This window comes from Poecilia mexicana, unplaced genomic scaffold, assembly GCF_051168715.1.
Source record: "Poecilia mexicana isolate PSO_F unplaced genomic scaffold, ASM5116871v1 scaffold_9, whole genome shotgun sequence".
Classification (NCBI taxonomy): Eukaryota; Metazoa; Chordata; class Actinopteri; order Cyprinodontiformes; family Poeciliidae; genus Poecilia; species Poecilia mexicana.
The window spans coordinates 24,638,601-24,659,599 of NW_028263378.1; the positions used below are offsets into that span (position 1 = coordinate 24,638,601).

Here is a 20,999-nt window from a genome sequence, read left to right on the forward strand (position 1 = left end):
TTTGCCACATCACACAGTTGAAGTTGCTCGCTAAAAACCCTCATATCTGTGTAAAAAAAACTGAAGTGGGTTCAGATGCTGAAAGCAAATTAGTTGAGATTTATTGTGCTACATATAGATAGAAACCACACCTCTGAAGCAGAAGCTCACTTCATCGCAGACGGTTTATGATTTGTACAATTTGAGCTTAATGTTTTGAAAAAAATCTTTAAAAAAAATAAATAACTGAGGCTGGAAAAGTATGGAGTTTTGCAAAATATAAGACAAAACGCCATATGTTGGAAAATAATGTTTTGGTTTATTTTATGTGAGATGTTTTGCTAATCTTTAAAAGAGTGTCATTATAATGTGCCAATAAAAAAAAAGCTATGCTATGAAATCTGAGAATGTGTCTAACACTGCATGTGTTGGTCAGTTGGTAAAGTTTGGAGTCCAAACTATTGTAGAAATCACAGGAAAATACCCGGGTATTCATTAAACAACAACAGAGCTGCTCCTTTAAGGATAAGCAGCTGTTTTCAGGTAAACAATAACTTGTGTGTGTTTAATTTCCTGCTGACAAGAATATACTTTAGCCTAAAACAGAAAAGCGCTCCACTTTGATCATAAATGTGCATTTCAAGAAAATCAGAGAAAAACTATTTGTTTTAAGATGTTTCTAGGTGTTTGCGTCCACAAAAAAAAGTTTGATTTAATCATGATAGTTTTTACTCAGGTCTTGTATTCTACCTTTCTGCACTCTTAGAAATCGAATTATTTGCCGTTCTTGTAATCGCAACTTTTTCTTTCTTTCTTTTTTTTTTGTCATTGTTTACAGTGCAATTGTGCAAGAATGGCCTTTCAGCATATCATGAGTTACAGCAGGAGACTTTTTTTTTTTTTTTTTTGCAGGAGACGGACATTGTAATGTACAACACTCAGAGAAACAACTGAAGATACCACACTCCTTGTCTAATGCGTTGGCTAGGGTAAGTGTGTCCGTGTAAGAAAAAAAGCTGAGTGTTTTTTTTGTTTTGTTTTGGTGAAGCGAAGATGTCTGCCGAACCATCTGGAAACGGTACAAGTCCAAAAAGAATGAAGGCCGCACGTGGTCCGCACCAGAGACTAAGCATACCCCGGTCATCTGCGTTAGATGAGGAGAGCGTAACCTTGGTATCCTCAGTTGCTCACTTACGTGACGGAAACAGAGCCGTTAAGGTGTGAAATGAACACTCTTCTTCTGTTTTGCCAAGCAGGTGAAGAAAAGAAATAAAAAACAAAAAGTATATATGGTGATGGCATTTCAATAGTTAGCACTGCGAAAATGGCAAAGTACAACATGTGGAAAGGAGTAATCTAATGACACCTATAAATATTCGAACAGTTGCATCGTTTGTTAAACACAAAGAAATCAACAGCACAAATTTACATTTAGTAAATAATTACGTCTGAAATGATCCTCTCGTTCGGTAACATAAGCTAAGTGACCTTTGCTTCCGCTACTTTTACAAGAAAGCAATTTACAAAACAAGGCATTCAGGAGTAGATACAAAAAAGTTGTACTATGCTAGAGTTGAAATCTTTTTTTTTTTGTTTGTTTGTTTTTTATCAAATGTTCGAGGGGTCATGCATCTGGACTATTATACCATGCTGAGCTACAGACTACATAGATCATCTTTCAGTACAACAAAACTATTTACTCTAATAGAAATCAATCAGGTCAAACACAGAATATATTCATAAAGCATTTGTTAGACTGTTACACGGGCGTGTGCAAAACAGTGTTAATTGTTGTTTTTGTTTGTTTGTTTTTGTTTTTTTTTTGTCCGAGACACGGGTAAAAAGTCACAGGAGGGAGTGTGTGTCTGTTCGGCTCGCTCCCTCTCTGAGAATGCTTTATGAATACAGTATTTCCATTGATCGTACAATGCACACCCTTTCACAGTAGTAAAAAAATGAAAAATAAAAGTACCTCTGTAAGTTTACTCTTTTGTTTTGATTGTTTGTTTTTTCCTCATAGATTTTAAACATCTATTATATTTACAGTGTAATTGCTCTGAAGTGAGAAATCCCTTTTAACCAATGAGAGACGAACACTCACAGACACGGAACTGAAGGAGATAGAGGGAACAGAAAAGAGTAAAATGGATGACAAGAGGGCTAGTACTGCGAAGGAGCATGTACCCTTTTGGTCTTTATCCTCGCCGGAGTGTCCTGGGGATACCGAGATGGGGAGTCAGTGAGAAAAACGTCTACGTCGTCAGGCACTTCTTCTAGAAAGTTGGAAGGAACAAGCCCCTTGTGTCCATTGAGCTCGCCCTGCGGAGCACACAGCAGCGGGTTAGACGCCAGCCGCCCCAAAACGCCGGCTTACCGCCACCGCTTCTGATACAGTGGCTTAAAGAGAGCTTACAAGGCGAGACGGGGAAACTGATGAGGATTTGCGTCGGAAGAAATTTATATTAAAAGAATATGGCAAAAAATATTGTCAGTCGTTTTGCTCCGTAGTAAAAGAAGTAGCAAAGACTCCAAACAAACAAGATGTTTTCCTTTAACAGCAGACATTAAATGAAATAAACAGCGTTGCAAACGATGGAGCATGTTTTTAGAGTCGTGAACCAAAAGGGGGAAAAAAAACAACAAACTCAAAATTACAACTTTTCTTTGCACATCTTATGAATTATGTAACGACTTTCTCTGGACTATAGATTTTCCTAATGAAAACCTTTTGAAACATAGACTGCTGGTTGTAACACATGGAATGACTTAATCACCTCTAAACCGGATTTACAGAATGAGGAAAAGAGTCCAAAGTTCATTTTTGAGTGATATTATGTTGCTTTTTAATAAAATCAGTATTTTTCCATGACTTAGAATGAATGGTAATCTGTTTAGTTGGTAGAGAGATTCCAGGTTTGCATCTTGCCTAGAAGAACATTTTAAATATATCAGTTTGTGTTTTTTTTTTGTTTTTTTTTTACAGCAAAGCGATATAATTATGAAGTACTTACATAATAAAAACCATCTTCATCTATTTCACCAAAAACTGTGATTACATCGCCGGCACAGAAAGTCAGCTCAGCCTGTCGAAAAAAGAAGAAACTTTGAGAAAGCGTCGACCTTTGACTCCTCACGCTAGCTGCTAACAGCAGACTCCGTTTTTTTGGGGGTTTTTTTTGTTTGTTTTTTCTAAGACGTTCAGAGAAACACCAAGTCTACTGTGGTTCGATGAGTTTGAAATGTTGTGCTTCCTTCTCCAAATCAATGTGATGCATCTTAAAGTTTGTCAATTCAGCCTCAGTGAATGGACCACTGCACATCTGCAAATGCATCAGATGTTGGAACTTGAAGACGGGATCACAAACACGCTTTGTCGGACCCGGGCCAACGGGACCACACAGACCAAACACGTCTCAGATAAAGTAAAGAAGAGAAAGATCGACAAAAAAGAGCAAACCGAAGGAGAGGGGGATGCAAGACGGAGGGGTGGAGGGGAGGGGTTGATAATTATGACCACCAAGGACAAAAGGGCCGTGGCCTGTCATACGACGCCTACCTCTTCCTTTGCGGTTCAACAATCAAGGGAGGAAACACACACACGCACACACACAGTAGACGGTAGCGTACCCTCATCAACCCTCACTCACCTCCTCATTCAGTCTGCTGCCTTCATACTGAGTCGGTGGCAGTGCCAATAGAAAGGTGAGAGTGAGTGAAACCAAGAGGGAGGGGCCAAACCAAACAGCATGGGAAAGTATTTTCAATAACCCAAAAGCACAACTACAGAGGTTAACGCCTCCGTCAGCTGAGAGCGTACGCTCTGTCAGAAGACACATCTAGCAACGTAGCCATTTATCTATCATCAGCCAGGGAGGAATACAGTTACATTCATATGCAAACAAACCCCAACAAAGAAACATTAAACATGATACGATCTGGCATGTTTGCCGTTTTCTTGAAGTTTGTAAACTAAAACATACCGATAAAACAGAAGTTTTTCCTTCCCTGCTTTTTATGTCGAATAGAAACGGTTTTTAAAAAGTTGCGGTTTTTCTAGAGATCGCTACCTCGACGTCGACGTTCGGGGAGCTCTCTCGGGGGTCGTAGTCGTACAGGGCCACCATCCTCCGTGTCGACGTTGGATACTGACGGCCGCTCCGTCGGTTTCTTTCTGCAAAGAACGGGAGTGAGAAAACGGAAAGGTGTTTGTTTTTAGGGACGTTGAAGCTTCACCCCACTCTGGAGTAATAAACGTGTACACTGAATCATCGCTGAGCTGCCTCCCCCTCGTTTCTTTACATTTTGCTTCTAAGGAAACGGATCAGGTTGTTAAATAATGGAATATATTTTGTCCTGCTATTCATGATATACTCGCCAAATGAAGGACACGCCAGTCCTCTTGTTTTATATATAAAACTTTTAAGCTGTTCATAAAAATACATTTTTGACATAAAACACAGAAAGTTCTGTTAATTGCAAAAAAGTTTTAATAAATGGACTCAACAAAGGCGTCTGGACCAGGACAAAAGAAAAGAAAAACTTTAAAGAGAAAATGTATGCTTTTTTTGTTTTTATAGATCCAAAAAGAAGCAAACTACATGAAAGGAAACAACGTCACATGATCTTGATGTATACTGAGACAAAGTATTAGTCAGCAACACCTCAAAGCAGCTGGTATAGGAGGAATTTAGTGGTTGGGAAATGAAAAGGAGAAACAGCACAGAAGAGGCAGAGGAGAGTCTCAGTGCACACAAACCTCTTTTGGACTTTCTGGACCTGCGATTTATTGAACGTCCATCTTTAAAACGGTCGCAGTTCACTTCACAGGGAAGAAGAAAGTGATATTTAGGTTGGAATAACACAGGAAATAAAAGGCAAGCTAGCGGCAGCGTTGAGTCGGCCAGACAGCAGCGGAGCACAGCGGGAAAGAGAAAAGAAAAACAAAATCGATCTCACCTAACTTTTCCACAGGTGTGTTCAGTGGAAGGAAGCCCTGTTTGAGGAGCTGGTCCATCATTTCATCGTCTTCTGTCTGGATCTCAGAGACCATGTTGCAGGGGATCAACCCCACACGACCTCTGATCTCTGCCCTGTAGAATCCGTCCGTATCTTTATTGCCAAATACCTAAATAAAACAGATTTGTTTGGAAGGTGGCATTAAAAAGAAGAGACGGCACAGAGAAGTTAGTGCTGATAATGCACCTGTCTACAGGTGAAAATTCTTTGAATCCTTCATAATTTGCAATGTTAAAAGTTCATTTGTTGCAGTGATCTAACAGTGATGAAGATAGGTAATGGTGCTTTTGGCAGTGTGGAGAGTTACCAAGATCTGCTCCGACTTTGGACTTGATAATAATACACAGTAATCCAAAACCAGCAGATGTTATGACTCCTTAAATCATCACAGATTGTGGAAACTTTACAATGGACACTGAAAAACTTGTGGTCTCTTATCATTCTACAATCTGGGCTTTGATTTCTACAACTTTGGACCCTCAAGAAATAGTCTGATCTTTTTTATTTTTTATTTTATTTTTTTTTTGCTGACCCGCTGGTTCCGATATTGGTCAATACTGATTTTAAAAAACAACAACTTTTTTTTTTTTTTTACCTTTGCCGAGGCAGATAATCAATCACCGATCTCCCAAAATTAAGGAAATCGGGGTCAATTCATCGTGCACTTATCTAAAACTAAAACGCAAAAAACCATCTGATTTTCTACGAAAACGTTGAAGCATTCCGCATAATCAAATCGCAAAAATAAATTTGATCATTTTCTATATCACACACAAACGACGGAGATGCGGAGAATGACGCCATTACCTTAATGATCTGGCCCTCCTTGAACGGCAGCTCCTCGTCGGCGGCGTCCGGGTTGGGAGACATGGACAGAGGGTCGTAGTCGAACAGAGCCACAAACACTCTGGTCAGGTCCTCCGATTCGGACTCCTCAAAATAATCCGGGGATTGGCGTCCCCGGCCGTGCCTGCGCCCGCCGTAGCCGTCTGAAACACAGAGGAGGCCTCTGCTGCTACTACCAGCCTTATACAGCCGCGCGGGCTGCAGAGGCAACGAGAGCAGAAGGTATCTCTTTGTGGCTGACGGGGGGACCGGGTAATGAGACGTGTGAAGAAAGAGCCAGAGGTCGAATGCCGTAATGAAGCTTTTATTCGTTTCCATTTGGAATAATTAAACCCCTTGTTGTGTTCAGACACTTACAGAAGACTACTTTCAAGACAAAAAACAAAAAAACACATCAAGGTTCTTAGTTCACACATCTTCGCTTGCTGGTGTGTCAGTAACCAAAACGCCACAAAGCATGCTTTACGGCACAAACACACAGGAGACGAGCAGTTTTTTCGGGGTGCAAGGGAATGACACATCAAGACACGAGTAACACTGTTCATTGCTGTTTCACTGCCTTCTCTCACAGAGGCTGATCGACATGCACGGCTTTTTTCTTTTTTCCACTACACGCAACAGAAGGAGCATTCCTGTGCCACATGCAGGCATAATGCAATGCATATAGGTCACGTCTAAAAGCAACATGCAGCAGAGGACAGGCGACGGGATGCGGCGTGCTCCGGTGGGAGGTAACAAATCAAATGCCCCCGGTTGTTCCTGGCAACGCAGATATCAGGGACAGTGAGGGGGAAGGGATGAACCTGATATCGGCTTCTTTCAAGCAGTTCATGGATCACCGTGTTAAATGTTTCAATGGCAGATTGGAAGTCTGACTAACTAAGTAACTTTGAAAACTGAGGGAGATGCCAAATGGTCTTTGTTTTAGATGGCAGCGGAGTTGATGAATGTACAATCGAGGGTTTGTCAAAGCAATTCATTCAGGAGTGCATCAGTTCATTCAATACCGGCTTTCCGTCTCACTGTTTTGTAAAAGGGGGGCAAACGGGGTTGGGGAAGGTCATGCAAAATGAACACAAGAAGCTATCTGCTCCCCTATAAAGGTGGGGGGGACAAGGAAAAGGTGATGGCTGCTGTAGAGGGAAGGAGGAGGTACACTGTCTTATGGTGGAGAGTTGCTTTGATATGGAGGGTGAATGGGAAGAGCTGGTGTGTTAAGGGTTTGTGGGGATTACAGGTGCAGGGGCACAGACAGGAAAAGGGATAGTCATTCCTCCAGCAAAGGGAAAAAAAGTGGCCAATCTTCCCCAGTCAGCTTTATTCAGCTAAGCTATGCTAGCACAGCAGCTAAGTGTCCTGCACAGAATAAAGGCCATCATGACATCACTGCTTGTTTCCATTTGGGGACTCTTGGCCTTTGTCTGGCAATGTTATGGTGATTTGCCATCTTGAGGAGAAGCTGCACCACATACCATATTGATCCTCTGAGGACAAAGACCGCCATATCCTGCGCCGAGCTACACTGCCATAGTAAACATCCTCCTTGACGGGTGAGAGGTTCCCCTCACTCCCCTCACTGTTACTGTCCATGGTGATCTCTACAGAAGACACCAATCACAACGTTACGATCAGAGATCCCCCACTCACACACTCCGCTCAGAACCACGACCCATTCACTCATGCTGAGACAGTAGGATGACGAAGGTTTTCACTCTGGAGGCTACGGGTGTAAAACAGCAATGTTTGCATTGGGGGCAGATTGGGGCAGTCATGTAAACATGTTAACCCACAAAAAAAAAAAAAAAAAAAACAGAGAAAAAAATAATAAAAAAATGGAAAAACAGGCATAGAGAATGTGTCTGCGATAACCTCTCGGGCAAAACTGCATGTGAACATTTGGTGAATCCGGCTCATGAGGATGGACTTCTACAGGGCGCGCAAACACCCAACAAAAACAAAAAAGGGTCTATATGATTTTAAAGCTCTATGGGGGGAGATGCTCGGCTGGTAGGGAGGGAGAGGGGGGGCCACATGGTATAACTAGCACAAACATCAGTCGCCCTGCAGGGTGGAGATCCTTATGTGGTGACCTCACTAACCAATGGATGGGATGGGTCGTCGCTGCGGAGGGGTGCCGATGTGAACCGGCCTCCTCCCTGAGTGGTCCAGGCGATCGGGGCTTCCGTGTGATGGCGAGTTCCCAATAATCTTAGGACACAAAAAAAAGAAAGAAAGAAAGAAATAAGGTATCCGAAATGTAAACCGTCAATAATATCAAGACAATAAAACATTAAAAAATAAAAATATAATTCCACAATCTTTTAAAAAAAAAACAAAAAAAACAAAAACAAACAAACTGAAAAACCATAAGAGCAAATGATATATCTTCCATTTGTCCTTAGGGAGGCAAAAATAATAATAAAATGACAAAGAAATCCATTAACCCAACATCAAAACAATTAAAGCAAGCCAACCCCAAACACAAGGATGTGGACTTTCAGATTCAGTTCAGGCTAAATGTGAAGCTAAAGACCATTAATTTGGTTTGTTTTGTTCTGTGCATGTCAGCTTCTCCACGAGAAAATTAAGCAAATGACTGCAAAAAAACAAACAAACAAAAAACAGGTTGGAATAATACAGATGAGAGAAATAAAAGTGACACTGACCGACAAATGAAGAAAGACGTTGTTGGCCAGCAGCCAGCTTCTATCGGTGGCTGCTGGCCGTCACAAAAAGCACAACATGTGATGCATGAAGAAGTTATGAGGATTGTTTTTGCTTAACTGAACAAAGTAAAAGACACAAGCAAGAGGTAGAGATGCACCGACAAACTGGCGAGCGACTGGAATTGAGCAATTTACAGCTTGACCAGCCCTGACCCGTGATCGGAGGTTCGGAAAGTCAGACGTCCCACCGTTTCCCAATCGTGAACACACCATATATATATTCAAGAGCACTGAACGATACAACTTATTTCCTACCATTAAATTTGTTGTTTTTCCACTTGTAATATACAGTACAGTAGATATGTCACGTGGAAAGGTGAGATGGAATTCTTAATAAAATTGTCTTTTTTTTTTATCCCAAAATGCTACCGTTGTAACAAGGGTGTATACAGTTTACAAAAAACCAGAGAAAGAATTGGTTGTAAAATTCTGACTGGTGCATCTCTAGCAAGAGATGATTATTATGGACTGAAAATTAAATCCTGCAGGAAGCATAAACCTTGACTTACCCCCCCCCCCTACATGTAGCAATGAAGGGCAAGAGATGCTGACATAAAACTCCAAACAAAGGATGGCTGCAGCTCTCGTGAGAGGGACGAAAACAGCAACATATGAAGGCGGCAGCTGGCAGAGAGAAGGCACAGGCAAGCAAGAAAAGGCATGAGCAGCACGTCCCCCGTGCACTGCACAGAGACCTTCCTTCAAATGGAGCCTTTTCCCGCAAAGACATGAGGAATCAAAACTTAAAATGGCCTTTAGGTAATTAAAAAAAACGCTACTCCAAAAGCAGCTGACAATCTGAATACAAACAAAGTAATTCACACAAAACAGGAACTCAAATAAGACCAACCATGAAACATGACATCTCGTCCAGAAATCAAAAACAAAAAGGCAAACGAAAAAGAAAAAGGGGGAGAGCTTACATAAAAGAAAAAAAAAAGAAAAAAGAAAAGAAAGGTTGCAGCTTGCTGATAGAAAATACAGCAGAAATTCTGATTCACACACCAGCGGCTGGTCCCGGTTGAGCCTGGACAGAGACTGGGTCCTAGCCTCCCTGTGGGGGCTGTAATAGACCCTGTCCAGCTCGTTCAGCCTGCCCTCGCTCAGGGCTCCTTCCCTGGAGTAGTTTCGTGGCCCGACCTCCCGACCAGACCCCACGTGCTGCCTGTTCCTAAAGTCGCCCGTGTGTACCAATTTGGCGGCGGTCACCGGGGCATCAGAGAACTCCTCCTCTACGCTGCACTGACGGGTCAGAGTTCGCTTACGGCCCATGGCCAGGGCCCGCCTCTCTACTGGGCCCTCACAGTGGATGATGCGCACAGGCCCCCGGATGGGGCTCCCGTGGGCGTAATACCCTCGGTGGCCCCGTCCCAGGGACCCCTCTTCCTCGCTGCCGCAGTCCAAGCCGCTGTCGGGGCTCTTGGTGTTCTGCCGGCTGGGTCGTCCGTAGCTGCGGTCGTCGGCGCCGTAGCCGTAGCGGCTGTCGGAGAAGCGAGGGGAGGAGCGCTGGCGCTGCAGACGGCTGTTCTTGCCCGGGGTGAGGTGGTCGCGCGCGTGGTGGCTCTCCTGGGGGTACATCCTCCGCTGGGTGTGCGGCGTTCCCGGCCGCCCGCCCTCCTCGAAGCTCAGATGCTGGCCCATGCTGTCCAGGCTGTCCGACTCCTCCTCAGCCACCTCCGGGATGCTGTGGAGACGCTTGCTGCGGAGCGACCTCTGCTTCACCACCTCCCTCTGGAGATCCCAACAGTCTCTCTCTTCAGCTAAGTCCTGACGCTTGTAATATGCCTACGTCACGACCAGGTGGTAACGTTCCACCATTTTATAGTTCATTCAGGGTTTCAATTCGAAAGGTTCAGTTTATTTATTACATTTTTTTTTTTTTTTGCAATGGGGTGGGGAGAGTTTGAAAGTTTTTCGAAGGTTTTAGAACAGGCAGGAAACAACATAGTATGTGAATAGAACAAATGGGGGGAAAAAGACAAAATAAAGACAGAATTAGTTATTTGTGGCAATGTAGAAACACATGCAGTCTCATTCCGTGAAGAGGAAATGGCATGCTCTGGACAGGAATCTGTGGAGACTCAAAGATGGAGCAACGTCTCAAAAGAAGAACCCGGACGTGGACAATGTGAAACGTTAGAAAGAAGCTAGGACCACGGATCAGAGACAAACGAGAAGATGGATGTGGCTACGAAATGAAATACACAAATATTTTCGAGATGAAGAATATTCATCTCATTTATCTGCAGCTAGTCCTGGAACAATATTTGAAGAGAAACTCTAAAATAAAGGTATTTAACGAGGATGAACAAAAGGACAAAACTTAATTGCAGATTAGGACGGCAGGATGAGACACAGCACTGGAGCTCTAACTGGAAAAGAAACCAAACTCGAATATTTTTGAGTAAAAGGTAAATACTGCTCAGCCTAAAGCATTCAGTTCCTGAAGCGACTCTGACTTAATGTTGTTATCATGATGCATCCACACACTCGCAGACTGAACGAAGAGACGGGATCGTACGCCAACAACGGACACACTGAGGTTAGACATCCAGACACGATGGACGCAAACAAAAGTGAAAATTTCCATTTAAGTAATCACTTAAATGAGATTCCCGTATGCGCTCGATATGCCATGACCGTGATACAGTTCAGTACATTATAGTTTGCACTGGTGTTTCATACTTTAGCATTTCAACTTTACTACTTTCAGAGCCTCCTGGGTGCATCACCAACAGCTCCGAGGGGCGTTGCAAACCATAAAAAGCTTGTGCTTTTAGCTTACGCTCCTCTACTTCTCACATGCATGTTTTGTTTTCCACTCATGTTTGCAAAGCCATCTCCATGAGATCAGCCTGGGATGAATAAAGCAGCAGGAGAGGGGAGAGAAGGCGTGCAGCCGCAGGCTGGGCTGATTCTAGGCATGAAGAAAGAGGACAGCCGGGCAAAGTCACTGACTGCACTGATGCAACGTAGGTGATGGATCCACAGCTCCCTAAAAACACTGTCCTTCATTCAGCGTCTGACTACGGCAGCTGTGCAGTCAAATGTGTACCTTAAGGGTGCTGTGGGAGTTGATGCTGCGCCTGCGACCCTCCTCCAGCTGCATCTCGGAGTAGAGATCCTCCTCGTCCTCCTCCATGATGTCCGACAGGTCAGAGCCCCGGCTGCTCTCGGTGTGGTACTCCTCGCTGTGGCTGTAGTGATGATGGTGGTGCTAGACAAACCAAACAATAAATAAATAAATAAATAAATAAAGGAGGAAGGTGACAAGCTTTTACTTTCAGTGGCATACAAATATTTGACACATTGTAAGAAGTATGTGCTGAGATTTCACTTTTTGAACCTTAAAGCTTTTTTTTATTTTTCATTTTCACTTTAAATTGATTTTTGCAACACAGCATTAAAGTTGATTAAAGAAAAACTCTAAAGAAATGATAAAAAATGTTGCATTAATAAAACTTGCGATCTATCCTTTACATCCAAATAAAATGTGCTTGACAATTTTTTTTATTTTTTGACATAAAAGTTATTATTTTCATTATTAACCAGTTGGATGTAAGTCTAGATGTGATGTCACAATAGTTACGTCAAGTTTGTTTACACAGCACATTTCAGCAACAAAGCAGTTCTTAACACCATAAAAACATAAGAGTAAGTAAGTATGAAGTAAGCCATAAACATTACCCCATATCGTCCATATCATCAAGCAAATCTAAACCAAATATATTGATCACTGTTCCAGTTTTTTATGAGTCAAAGACAACAGGTGTTTAGATGAACTCAGTGTTTTGCAGGTTTCTGGAAGTTTTGTTCCAGATAATTGGAGCATAAAAATCCAACTAAAACCTTGTGATTTATTTAAAAAAAAGAAATGCACTGAGAAACCAGCTGACTGTATTTGAGATCGTTTCGCATTTTATGTGTTGCGACTTTTCTACTTTTAGTTTCACATTTTAAATCAAAAGTAAACAAAACCTTCGTGAAATCAGTCAGAGACGAGTCACCAAACGAGCCTCCCGCAGAGAAGAGACGGGCGGGCAAAGCTTTGAATTTCTGACAGGTACCTGTCGGCCCAACTCCGAGCCTCTGAGGAACTCATCGACTGAGGCTCCTCTTCGTCTTGCGTGCGGAGAGTCGTAGCCGTCCTCTTCCTCGTCTGAGTTGAGTGGATGCAGGGCGTTGCCTCGGTCGCTGAAGATGTTGCGCTTCTCGACCTGTCAATAGCACCGTTGCACTATCAGAATTTAAAGAGGAGAGCTGATAGAGAAAATATGTACGGTCACATCTTTAAATAGTGTCCTATGTTTTTATATTGCATTTGAACATATGTGAAGGACTTCTAATTAAATCTCCATGAGACATTCGGCTCTGCGGAGCCAACCACGCACCCGGTTACCCTCAGCAAACGCTCTCTGAGCAGCTTCCCTGGCCATGGCCTTGGCGATGGTGTTGGGTATAGGGACTCCCTGAGGCTGTGGCAGGATCCTCTGAGGAGAGGGGGATCGCCGCGGCGGGAAGTGCGGAGGCTCCAAGTTGGCTCCGTGCATGGGCGGCAGCGGAGAGGGGGCGCGCTCCCACGGCTGGGCCAGCCGCAGGCCCACCTCGTGCTCTTTGGTTTCTGGCTCTCTGGCACTTATTAACGGTTTCGACTTGGGTATGGAGTGGCGCTGAAAGTGGAGCTGAGGATGAGGAGAAGGAGGAGTGTGACAGACGGGCTGTGAGTGCGGCTGCGCGTGGGGCAGCGTGTGGGGCTGAGCCCGGGACAGGGGCTGCACCTGGGGCTGGGGGTGGTTGGGGGGGTACGTCGATGGATAAGGAGGATGGGTCTGGGAGTGAACCGGATGAGGCTGCGGCACCGGATGGGGCATCGAAGGTGGAGGTGCAGTGACTCTGTGGGAGAGGCGTGGAGAGCCCAGGAGGTTGTGTGGGATCATGGCCACGGGGGAATCCTGGGACTCTCCTTGGGTTGATAACGTCCTTACGATTACTTCTCTGGCCTCCAGGCCTTGAATCCTGTTCAAATCCACGCTCACAAAGTCGGCTGTGGGGTACAAGACCTCTGCTATCTGCATGTGAAAGGAAGAGTTTTTACACATTTTGCAGCTTTCAAAGGACACATTTCTAGCAGATAATTAAAGATTCATATATAAAAAAAAATTTAATCATGCATGACTGATTTATCAGCGTCACTGAAAACATTTAACCAACGCCAAATTGTAAAAACTTCGATATCTGAGAACTTCTAATCCTGTTCTATTCTCAGGCTTTATAAAACTTAACTCCATGAACTTCAATCTCTCTTAGATCTTTTCCAGCTAAATCAAGAGAGATCGCTTTACAGCAAGCGTGATGCATGGGAAGGAATGAAGTCCACAGGACATTTTCACCAAAAAAAAAGAAAACAGTAAACTTGTTGAGGGCAGCTGTTTAAAGTTCAAGTAGAAGTTATCTTTCATGCAACAGAAGGTTTCCTACACAGTCAGGAAAAGTCTACGAAGGTATAAAATGTGATTCTGGTTTTATGGCAGGTCTGAATATCTACAGAAAGTAGAATATGGACAAACATTTCCAGAGCTCTTTTCTTTTCTTTCAACCATCCGTGATTTCTGCAAGTTTTATAATTATACACTGATGGTTAATTCTTAGAATTTGGACATAAAACAGGTAACCAGGACAAAGAGTATCTGCAGAAATTGAATTGAATTTTACATTTTTTCTATTTTCTGGATCTTCCTCTCTCTCTCGGTAAGTTAAAGCACATTATTCAAAGTTAATAAGCATATGTAATTCATGGACTTTCATCTTCCAGCATCGTAGATTGCACTAAATTATCCTCCTAGTTATCAGACAAGTGTGCAGAAATGGCAAACCAGTAACTGTCAAGGGGATAATAATAAGCACAGCAGGGACTGATGGAGACGGTTCTGTGGATTCATATCTTTTTTTTTTCTTTTGGTCCCAAGAGACTGGGTTATCAACATTTCAGTCATTCCTCCAGGAGATGGCAACAGAGCTCTACCCACAGTTGGAGCCCTTGAGGAAGCTACAGCAGCTCAGCCTCTACGACCTGGACTATAGACTAAAGGGGGAAAAAAAAGGTACCTTTTGTCCCTTTGTGCAAACAGCATAGCCAATTACACTAGCCCCATTAGAGGTTCCTGAAGGTGTCAGGGGAGGCGGCTTCCATCTGACCTGCAGGACCCCTGGAGTCTGGCCACACTGGACCTGTACCTCCTGGGGAGGGAGAGGAGGCCCTGAGGAGGACGACACACACACACACACGCACACACACACACACGCACGCACATGCGCACACACACACTGGTTAAAGGTCAACAGTCTCTGAAGAGATTTGGGTCAATTTGATCAAACCCAATGCAAACTAATTCAATCGTTACATATTTTTCTCTTACTTCTAAATAGAATATTACGAATGACGTGTCTGAAATAATTACAATCAAAAACTACTTTGCAGGATATTCTCGTATCTATGCCAATGCATACCTTATAAAAAGCCGATGTAAAAATTTAGGGTTTTGTTGTGTATATTTTTACCATAGTTGTATACTTCAACTGTAGCTGTTACATACAAAAAATAAAAAAATAAGTTAGCGAGGATTCAACCGTGATTTCTTTGGAAAACGATATCTCGCCGCCAGAGTTTGCTGACAATTTTCAAAGAGAAACACAGTTAGCAATTTCTGCAATCTGTCAGCGCTGGCTGCATACTAAATAACGCACCATCTGTGCAGTGCTGCTGCTCACCTGGAGTGGAAGTGAGCAGCGGCAGTCGTGGAGAAGCATCACCATGCATCAATGTGCAGCTGTGAGAGTCTGCAGGATGGGACTGACAGCCCAACATCCACACATTCTCATTGCGTTTCTGCTTTTTCCCGCCAGCAGACAACGCAGACGTGGAACAGGGGAAGAGCGACTGCTTGGAGATTCAATTTTCTCCCGTCATTTTCACGCCGCCGATATCATAAACAACGAGGTCCTCTGCTAAACTGAAATGAGAGTTTAAATAAATACGTCCCTCCAGCCACTTTCATTAACTCTGGAAACCAGCGGGCACACAGTTGCTTCCCTTTCAGGCAATGAATTGCAGCTCCGGGTGACTAATATCGACAAAAATGTTGTATCGCTAAGCACTAATGAAGTGGCTTGTTTGAAAAACACATGCTGGGCGTAAAAGCTTAATATAGGGCTTCGAGAGATTGTCTTTCATATTGACAACAGCTCTCCGCCACCCGTCCTCACGCTATTTCAGGTGGCTTTAATTAACACGTCCGATAGATAGATCCGTTAATGAACTCTCAGCATGTAGCTGCATCAGCTGCCAGCACAAATATCAGCTCCAACTTCCAGCCTGGACTTATATCCGTCCTACTGTCTTGTGTTTACAAATGAGCTGACCTCCTGCTCGCCTCGAGAAGTGACCCGCAGCAACGCATCTGAGCGATTATGCTGAATTTAAAACGTTGGGATCGCAAAGAAGAAACCTCCTATTGAGCTCCCCCTCAAAATCTTTGCCACAGCCAGACAGCTGGTGACAGAAATGCAGCGAAAAGCCCTGTGGTGGAAAAGTCTGAGAGATCTAAGCCTACTGTGAGAAAGTCCTGTTTTCCATGCCGTCCAGTTATGTCCTCTGAAGCCTTCTGATTAGATTATTCTGCGTGCATTGATATCTCAGTAAGTAATTGCAGACGAAGATGCGTAAAAAGCCTTAAAATAAATTCATCCTTTATTGCACTAGCAAAATCTCACGCTGAAGATTTTACAATAATCTACCCTTGATTTTGGTACATATTTAGTAGCAAGTAGCACACCCATGCTAAGAAATAATTGTTTTTTTTAATAAAATAGTAGTACATTGTTGAGGCCCATAATAATTCATTTAAACTAATAAGAGTTAAGCCACGTTTTAAAATGTTTATTTAACTTGCTTTAATTTCTAATTGGTAATCCATGCCATTCTTTTCCCTGAGATATAAATACAATGTAATACATAGGCTGTTACAACAGACGACGACCCGTAGTTGTCTCGCCACCACACACAGCGAGCAGGGAAGTAAAAAAAAAAAAAAAACATTTTGGAGAGCTCGCTTCTCGATAAGCAAGACTCAAGACTCTAACACCTGAACTGTCTGAGTTCAGGTGTTAGAACTGATCATTTTTTGTAAATCTGTAGAATCTGCAGTGCTGCTGTTGTATTGAAATTATGTAACACAATCATTGCACATAAGACGCATTTATTAAGCTTGTTCTAAACACTAATTAATGCTAGTAAAGAGTAATTGAAGCAATTTGGGACTATAAAGCTAGAGGACTGTTTTAGGTTGAGCCTTAAAAGAGACCCAGCTGGAGCCAGAAAGGGTCTTCAAGTTAGTTTTACATTTGAATGGCACCTAATTATAAGTATTTAATGTAGGGGAAATAAGTCTGCTTTCATTACTGATTCGAAGTGGCATGCACGTTTAAAGGGGCAGCATTGTTACAACTACACTGTGCCATTTTATAGCACAAGCAACTATGTGTCCTTTAGTTGTTATAAAATATGCTCTATATATCAAATATGACTTCAAAGAAATTTGATTTCATAATTTAATACACTGAAATTGGGTCTCTGTCTCTTTAAAAACTCCTGCTCTTTCTGAAATTCTGCAGTCAGGAAGTCATCACAAGACCACTCCTCTATTGACCCTTTAACAAGTCTTGCACTGAGCAGCAGCTCGTACAATGAGCTCAGTAGACGCACAGTTCCACCAGGTGTTTGCTAATTGCTGCTGCTAGTCTGAAGGAGCTGATTGGAGGGAGTCGCAGGAGAGGGCTGCTCTGCATGGAAGAAGCTCTGTAGCTTGGAAACTGCAGATCCAAGGAGGAGTTTCGCCCCTCAAAGGCGGGGCTAGGTCCAACCAGGCGTTTTGGACAGCCGAATGATTGCCAAGGGAGATTAGCATGCATGAAAGCATCGAAGCACCCTGTGCCCTGTTTTTGATCAGGGCATAGCATTATCTACCATGATGTAAAGCTAAAAAAAAATTGACTTTACATAACATGGACTTTAAAGCAATATGGTAGTGATATTGTTGTACTGAGAAACTAGCCAGTCAACCAGCAATGCCTTTTCTGCAACCAAGAGTCCATGTCATTATCAGAGCACGTTTAGCTATGTGTCAGAGACTGACCTGCAGGCTGAGTGCAGAACTCCACAGAGATTTCCCTCTTCTCCCGCTGATCACCTGGAAGCTGCCAAGGCACCTGATGTGGCTGTGCGACAACCTTCACCTTGTAAACCGTCATGGACTTCAAGTTGAAAAACTTGTACCTGTAGCCCCCAGCCTTGACCATGTCATACTCTGCACCGTTGAGGAAGATAGTATGACTGTAGTTGCTGTTGCTGGGCATCCAAGACAGCTCGGCGGAGCTCTGAGTGATGCCGTCCACCCGCAGGTAGTATGGTGCCACCACTACATCCTTCCCCACAAGAAGGGAGCAGCGGAGTTCGTCTGACGGGCCCCGGTCTGTGATGCTCTGCACGGAAATGCGGTACGTGTTGGTGGCAAGGTTGAGCTTTTCGATTAGAGACTTTGTCCTGCCCCCGTAGGGGACACTCATCCGGACCTCTTTGTCAACCAGTACATTGTAGCCACTGATTGAGCCCCATCCCGGGGGCAGCACAGGAGGATCCCAGCCAATAATCACACTCTTGGCTAGTTGTTTGATCAGGTTGATGCGGCGGGGGTAAGGCACAATGTCTTCACCGACCTCATCAATACTGACGTCCAAGGTTCCGGTCCCGTTGCTGGAGGAGCCCAGGAGGTCCATGCCCAAGCTGCTGGTGCTTAGACAGTCTAGCTTACTGTCAGAGAGCAGGCTGCTTATGCTCGGTCTCGTTCCGGTGCCGCTCGAATGTCGCGGAGGCCCCAGGCTACTGTGGTTGAGGTAGCCCGGTTCTTTAACCGTGGTGTTCCTGTGTTGGGCAGAGGGCGTGTCGTCATCTTGGACAAATTCCACAAAATTTGATGGGACAAGCCCCCGCTGTCCATCCAGCAGCTCTCCTGAAAAAATAAAAAAGAATAATAAATGGTCATACAGATGTGTGGCAAAGTAATAGAAAAGACTAAAACATTTCATTGAGTGTTAAACCTTCGTAAAAGCCATCCTCATCCATTGTTCCATAAACATAGAGGTACTTCCCGGCCACTAGGGGGAGCTCTGCTTCGGGATGCTCATTAGGCCCGTCATAAGGATTATAACTAGAATATTAAACATAAATAATAGAACAAAACAAATTAGACAGATTTTTTAATACATATTTAACCCTTGGTTTGCTTTATGACCAGGCACAAGATTATGACCAGCATGGATGCTCTGACTGGTCTGGTCTGTGCATCAACAAGCCTTTATCACTCATCCTTCCATGGAGCACTTGGGATAGACTGACCACTGCAGACTAGGCATACCTCACAAGACCTGCAGATGTCCAAATACTCTCCATCAGGCATCCTTAATGTATTGCCTTCAACACAAACTTGGAGGATAAAATATTCGCATTGTGTCCAATAGACCCCACCAACAAACAGGTGCCATGATCCAATACATAATCAGTGTCATTTACTTCACCTCTTGATGGTCATAATGTTCTGCCTGATTTGTGTATATAATCATTTTTTAAAAAAGAGTAACTCTCTTTAGGATTACCAGAAAATATATTTTCTGCAAATATTCTCAGGTCATCCATGATTCAGAGTTTACTATAAGCATTTTCTATGAGGCGTCCCAACATTTGCTTCCTCTTTTAAGATTCTGAGAGATTAGGAAGCAAAAATTTCTTGTTAAAACTAAAACGACTGAACAAAAATTCCTCCGATGTAATTATGTAGCTGAGCTGTAAAAGGCTGGTGAAACGTCGTCTGCTATGTTACCTACCTATATCTGGCAACACACAGACGGACCTTCCCTGTGAAACGTGGTTTGGACCTGGTGGTTGAGCTCAGCTCTTTGTCCATCTGAAGAAGCATCACAGACAAAATAATCATGATTCCTGCTCTCCTTCACTTCACATCCAGAAAACCAGAAAAACACATTCAGAGAAAATTACAGGTTATGTAATTGGTGACAATATGATAGCAGGTGTAAGAGTTTGTATTGAAATAAAGTTTCAGACAGAGAAGAAGTAAAAAAAAAATATCCTAATGGATCCATGGTGTGTGGATATTTATACTCTTTTCTTTGTCAGTAACACATATTACTACACAGCACTTACGGATAACAGGGAAATGTCTGGAAAATGAAAGTATTGATACACTAACAAATCCGCTGGTGGCCAGAATTAGCAGCGTTTACACTTGATTTGCTCTGAAAGGAGGTTGTTATGTCACTGATCAGGTTTTTCTAACAGGGTGCGCTGACAGGATTTGCCTCCGAAGAGATTTTCAGTAAGCAACGGCGGTAAATATTTATAAATAAAAGAAGACAAAAGAATTTGAGGTGTTCGAAACGTCAAGAAAAGGAAGTATTTACTGTAGAGATGTGCCGATCAGGTTTTTTCCTGCCAATACCGATACCGATCACCCATGATGGCCGATACACCGATACCGATCACCGATACCGATCACATAATAATTATTATTATTATTATTTTTTTATCATAAACACTACCGGTTACATTATGTGGAAAAAGGAACCATGAATTCACCTTAATTTAGACAAAAACTTGTTTTTAATAACTTTTTCCAAGAAGAAAACTAAACAAAACAGGCTTTGTGCAAATTGTACGGCTACTGATAATACTATCTTTAACAGACTGATAACATATGAAGGCATAAAACCTCTCAACACTGCCAAAAAGTTCAAGTATAAAACTTAACATTCAAAGGCAAATACAGGTTCCATTACAATAAACAATCCAGAGTTACTGAATGAAAACTTCCTGTTAGCATGGCGGCTAGCTGATTACTGCTAGTTCTGATTGGCTGTTTCTGACTGAGCGGAGTAATTATGCAGGACAGGGAGGAGATCGATTATTTTTTCAGAGATTATCTGTCTCATGTTAGGACAGCGAAAGTTTTAATACGTATGTAAAATGTATTTTTTTTAAGTTAGATGCTGCAGCTTTAAACAGAGGTTCGGTGTGAGAGTCACTACCAGGTGGAGCAGAAGCGGCGCTCCGTCTGTGAAATATTACTACCTGTAGCGTAGCAGCGGTTCAACAGCGAGAGCAGAACCAGCGTCTTACATCGCAGCTCGAAGACTTAAATAATTTTGCGGGTTATTTGTTTAGTTTTCTGACCGTCATGCTAATCCGGGTGAGTGTTTGTAGCTGTGCGCTGCTTTACCTGCTATCTGATCTTCCGTGAGCCTCGATGTAGCCAATCTCCGTCAAGTATGGCATTGTTTTTATGTCGTATTAGCTTCGTTGTGTTG

The 20,999-nt window shown here is 43.0% G+C and overlaps 1 protein-coding gene across 1 annotated transcript in view; it reads right to left on the reverse strand.

Moving 5' to 3' along the window:
* Positions 1-779: 779 nt before the first annotated feature.
* rimbp2b (RIMS binding protein 2b) overlaps positions 780-20,999 on the reverse strand; it is a 66,866-nt gene continuing 46,646 nt past the window's right edge. Inside the window, exons 11-27 of the mRNA XM_088008460.1 lie at positions 19,503-19,582; positions 18,720-18,829; positions 17,759-18,631; positions 14,673-14,824; positions 12,959-13,636; positions 12,635-12,784; positions 11,623-11,784; positions 9,573-10,352; positions 7,941-8,049; positions 7,314-7,439; positions 5,803-5,984; positions 4,936-5,104; positions 4,736-4,798; positions 4,047-4,150; positions 3,627-3,653; positions 2,991-3,062; positions 780-2,298 (exon numbers count right to left, since the gene is read on the reverse strand). Of these exons, the coding sequence (XP_087864586.1) occupies positions 2,140-2,298; positions 2,991-3,062; positions 3,627-3,653; positions 4,047-4,150; positions 4,736-4,798; positions 4,936-5,104; positions 5,803-5,984; positions 7,314-7,439; positions 7,941-8,049; positions 9,573-10,352; positions 11,623-11,784; positions 12,635-12,784; positions 12,959-13,636; positions 14,673-14,824; positions 17,759-18,631; positions 18,720-18,829; positions 19,503-19,582 (3,996 nt within the window). The 3' untranslated portion in view covers positions 780-2,139. The remainder of the gene's footprint in view (positions 2,299-2,990; positions 3,063-3,626; positions 3,654-4,046; positions 4,151-4,735; positions 4,799-4,935; positions 5,105-5,802; positions 5,985-7,313; positions 7,440-7,940; positions 8,050-9,572; positions 10,353-11,622; positions 11,785-12,634; positions 12,785-12,958; positions 13,637-14,672; positions 14,825-17,758; positions 18,632-18,719; positions 18,830-19,502; positions 19,583-20,999) is intronic.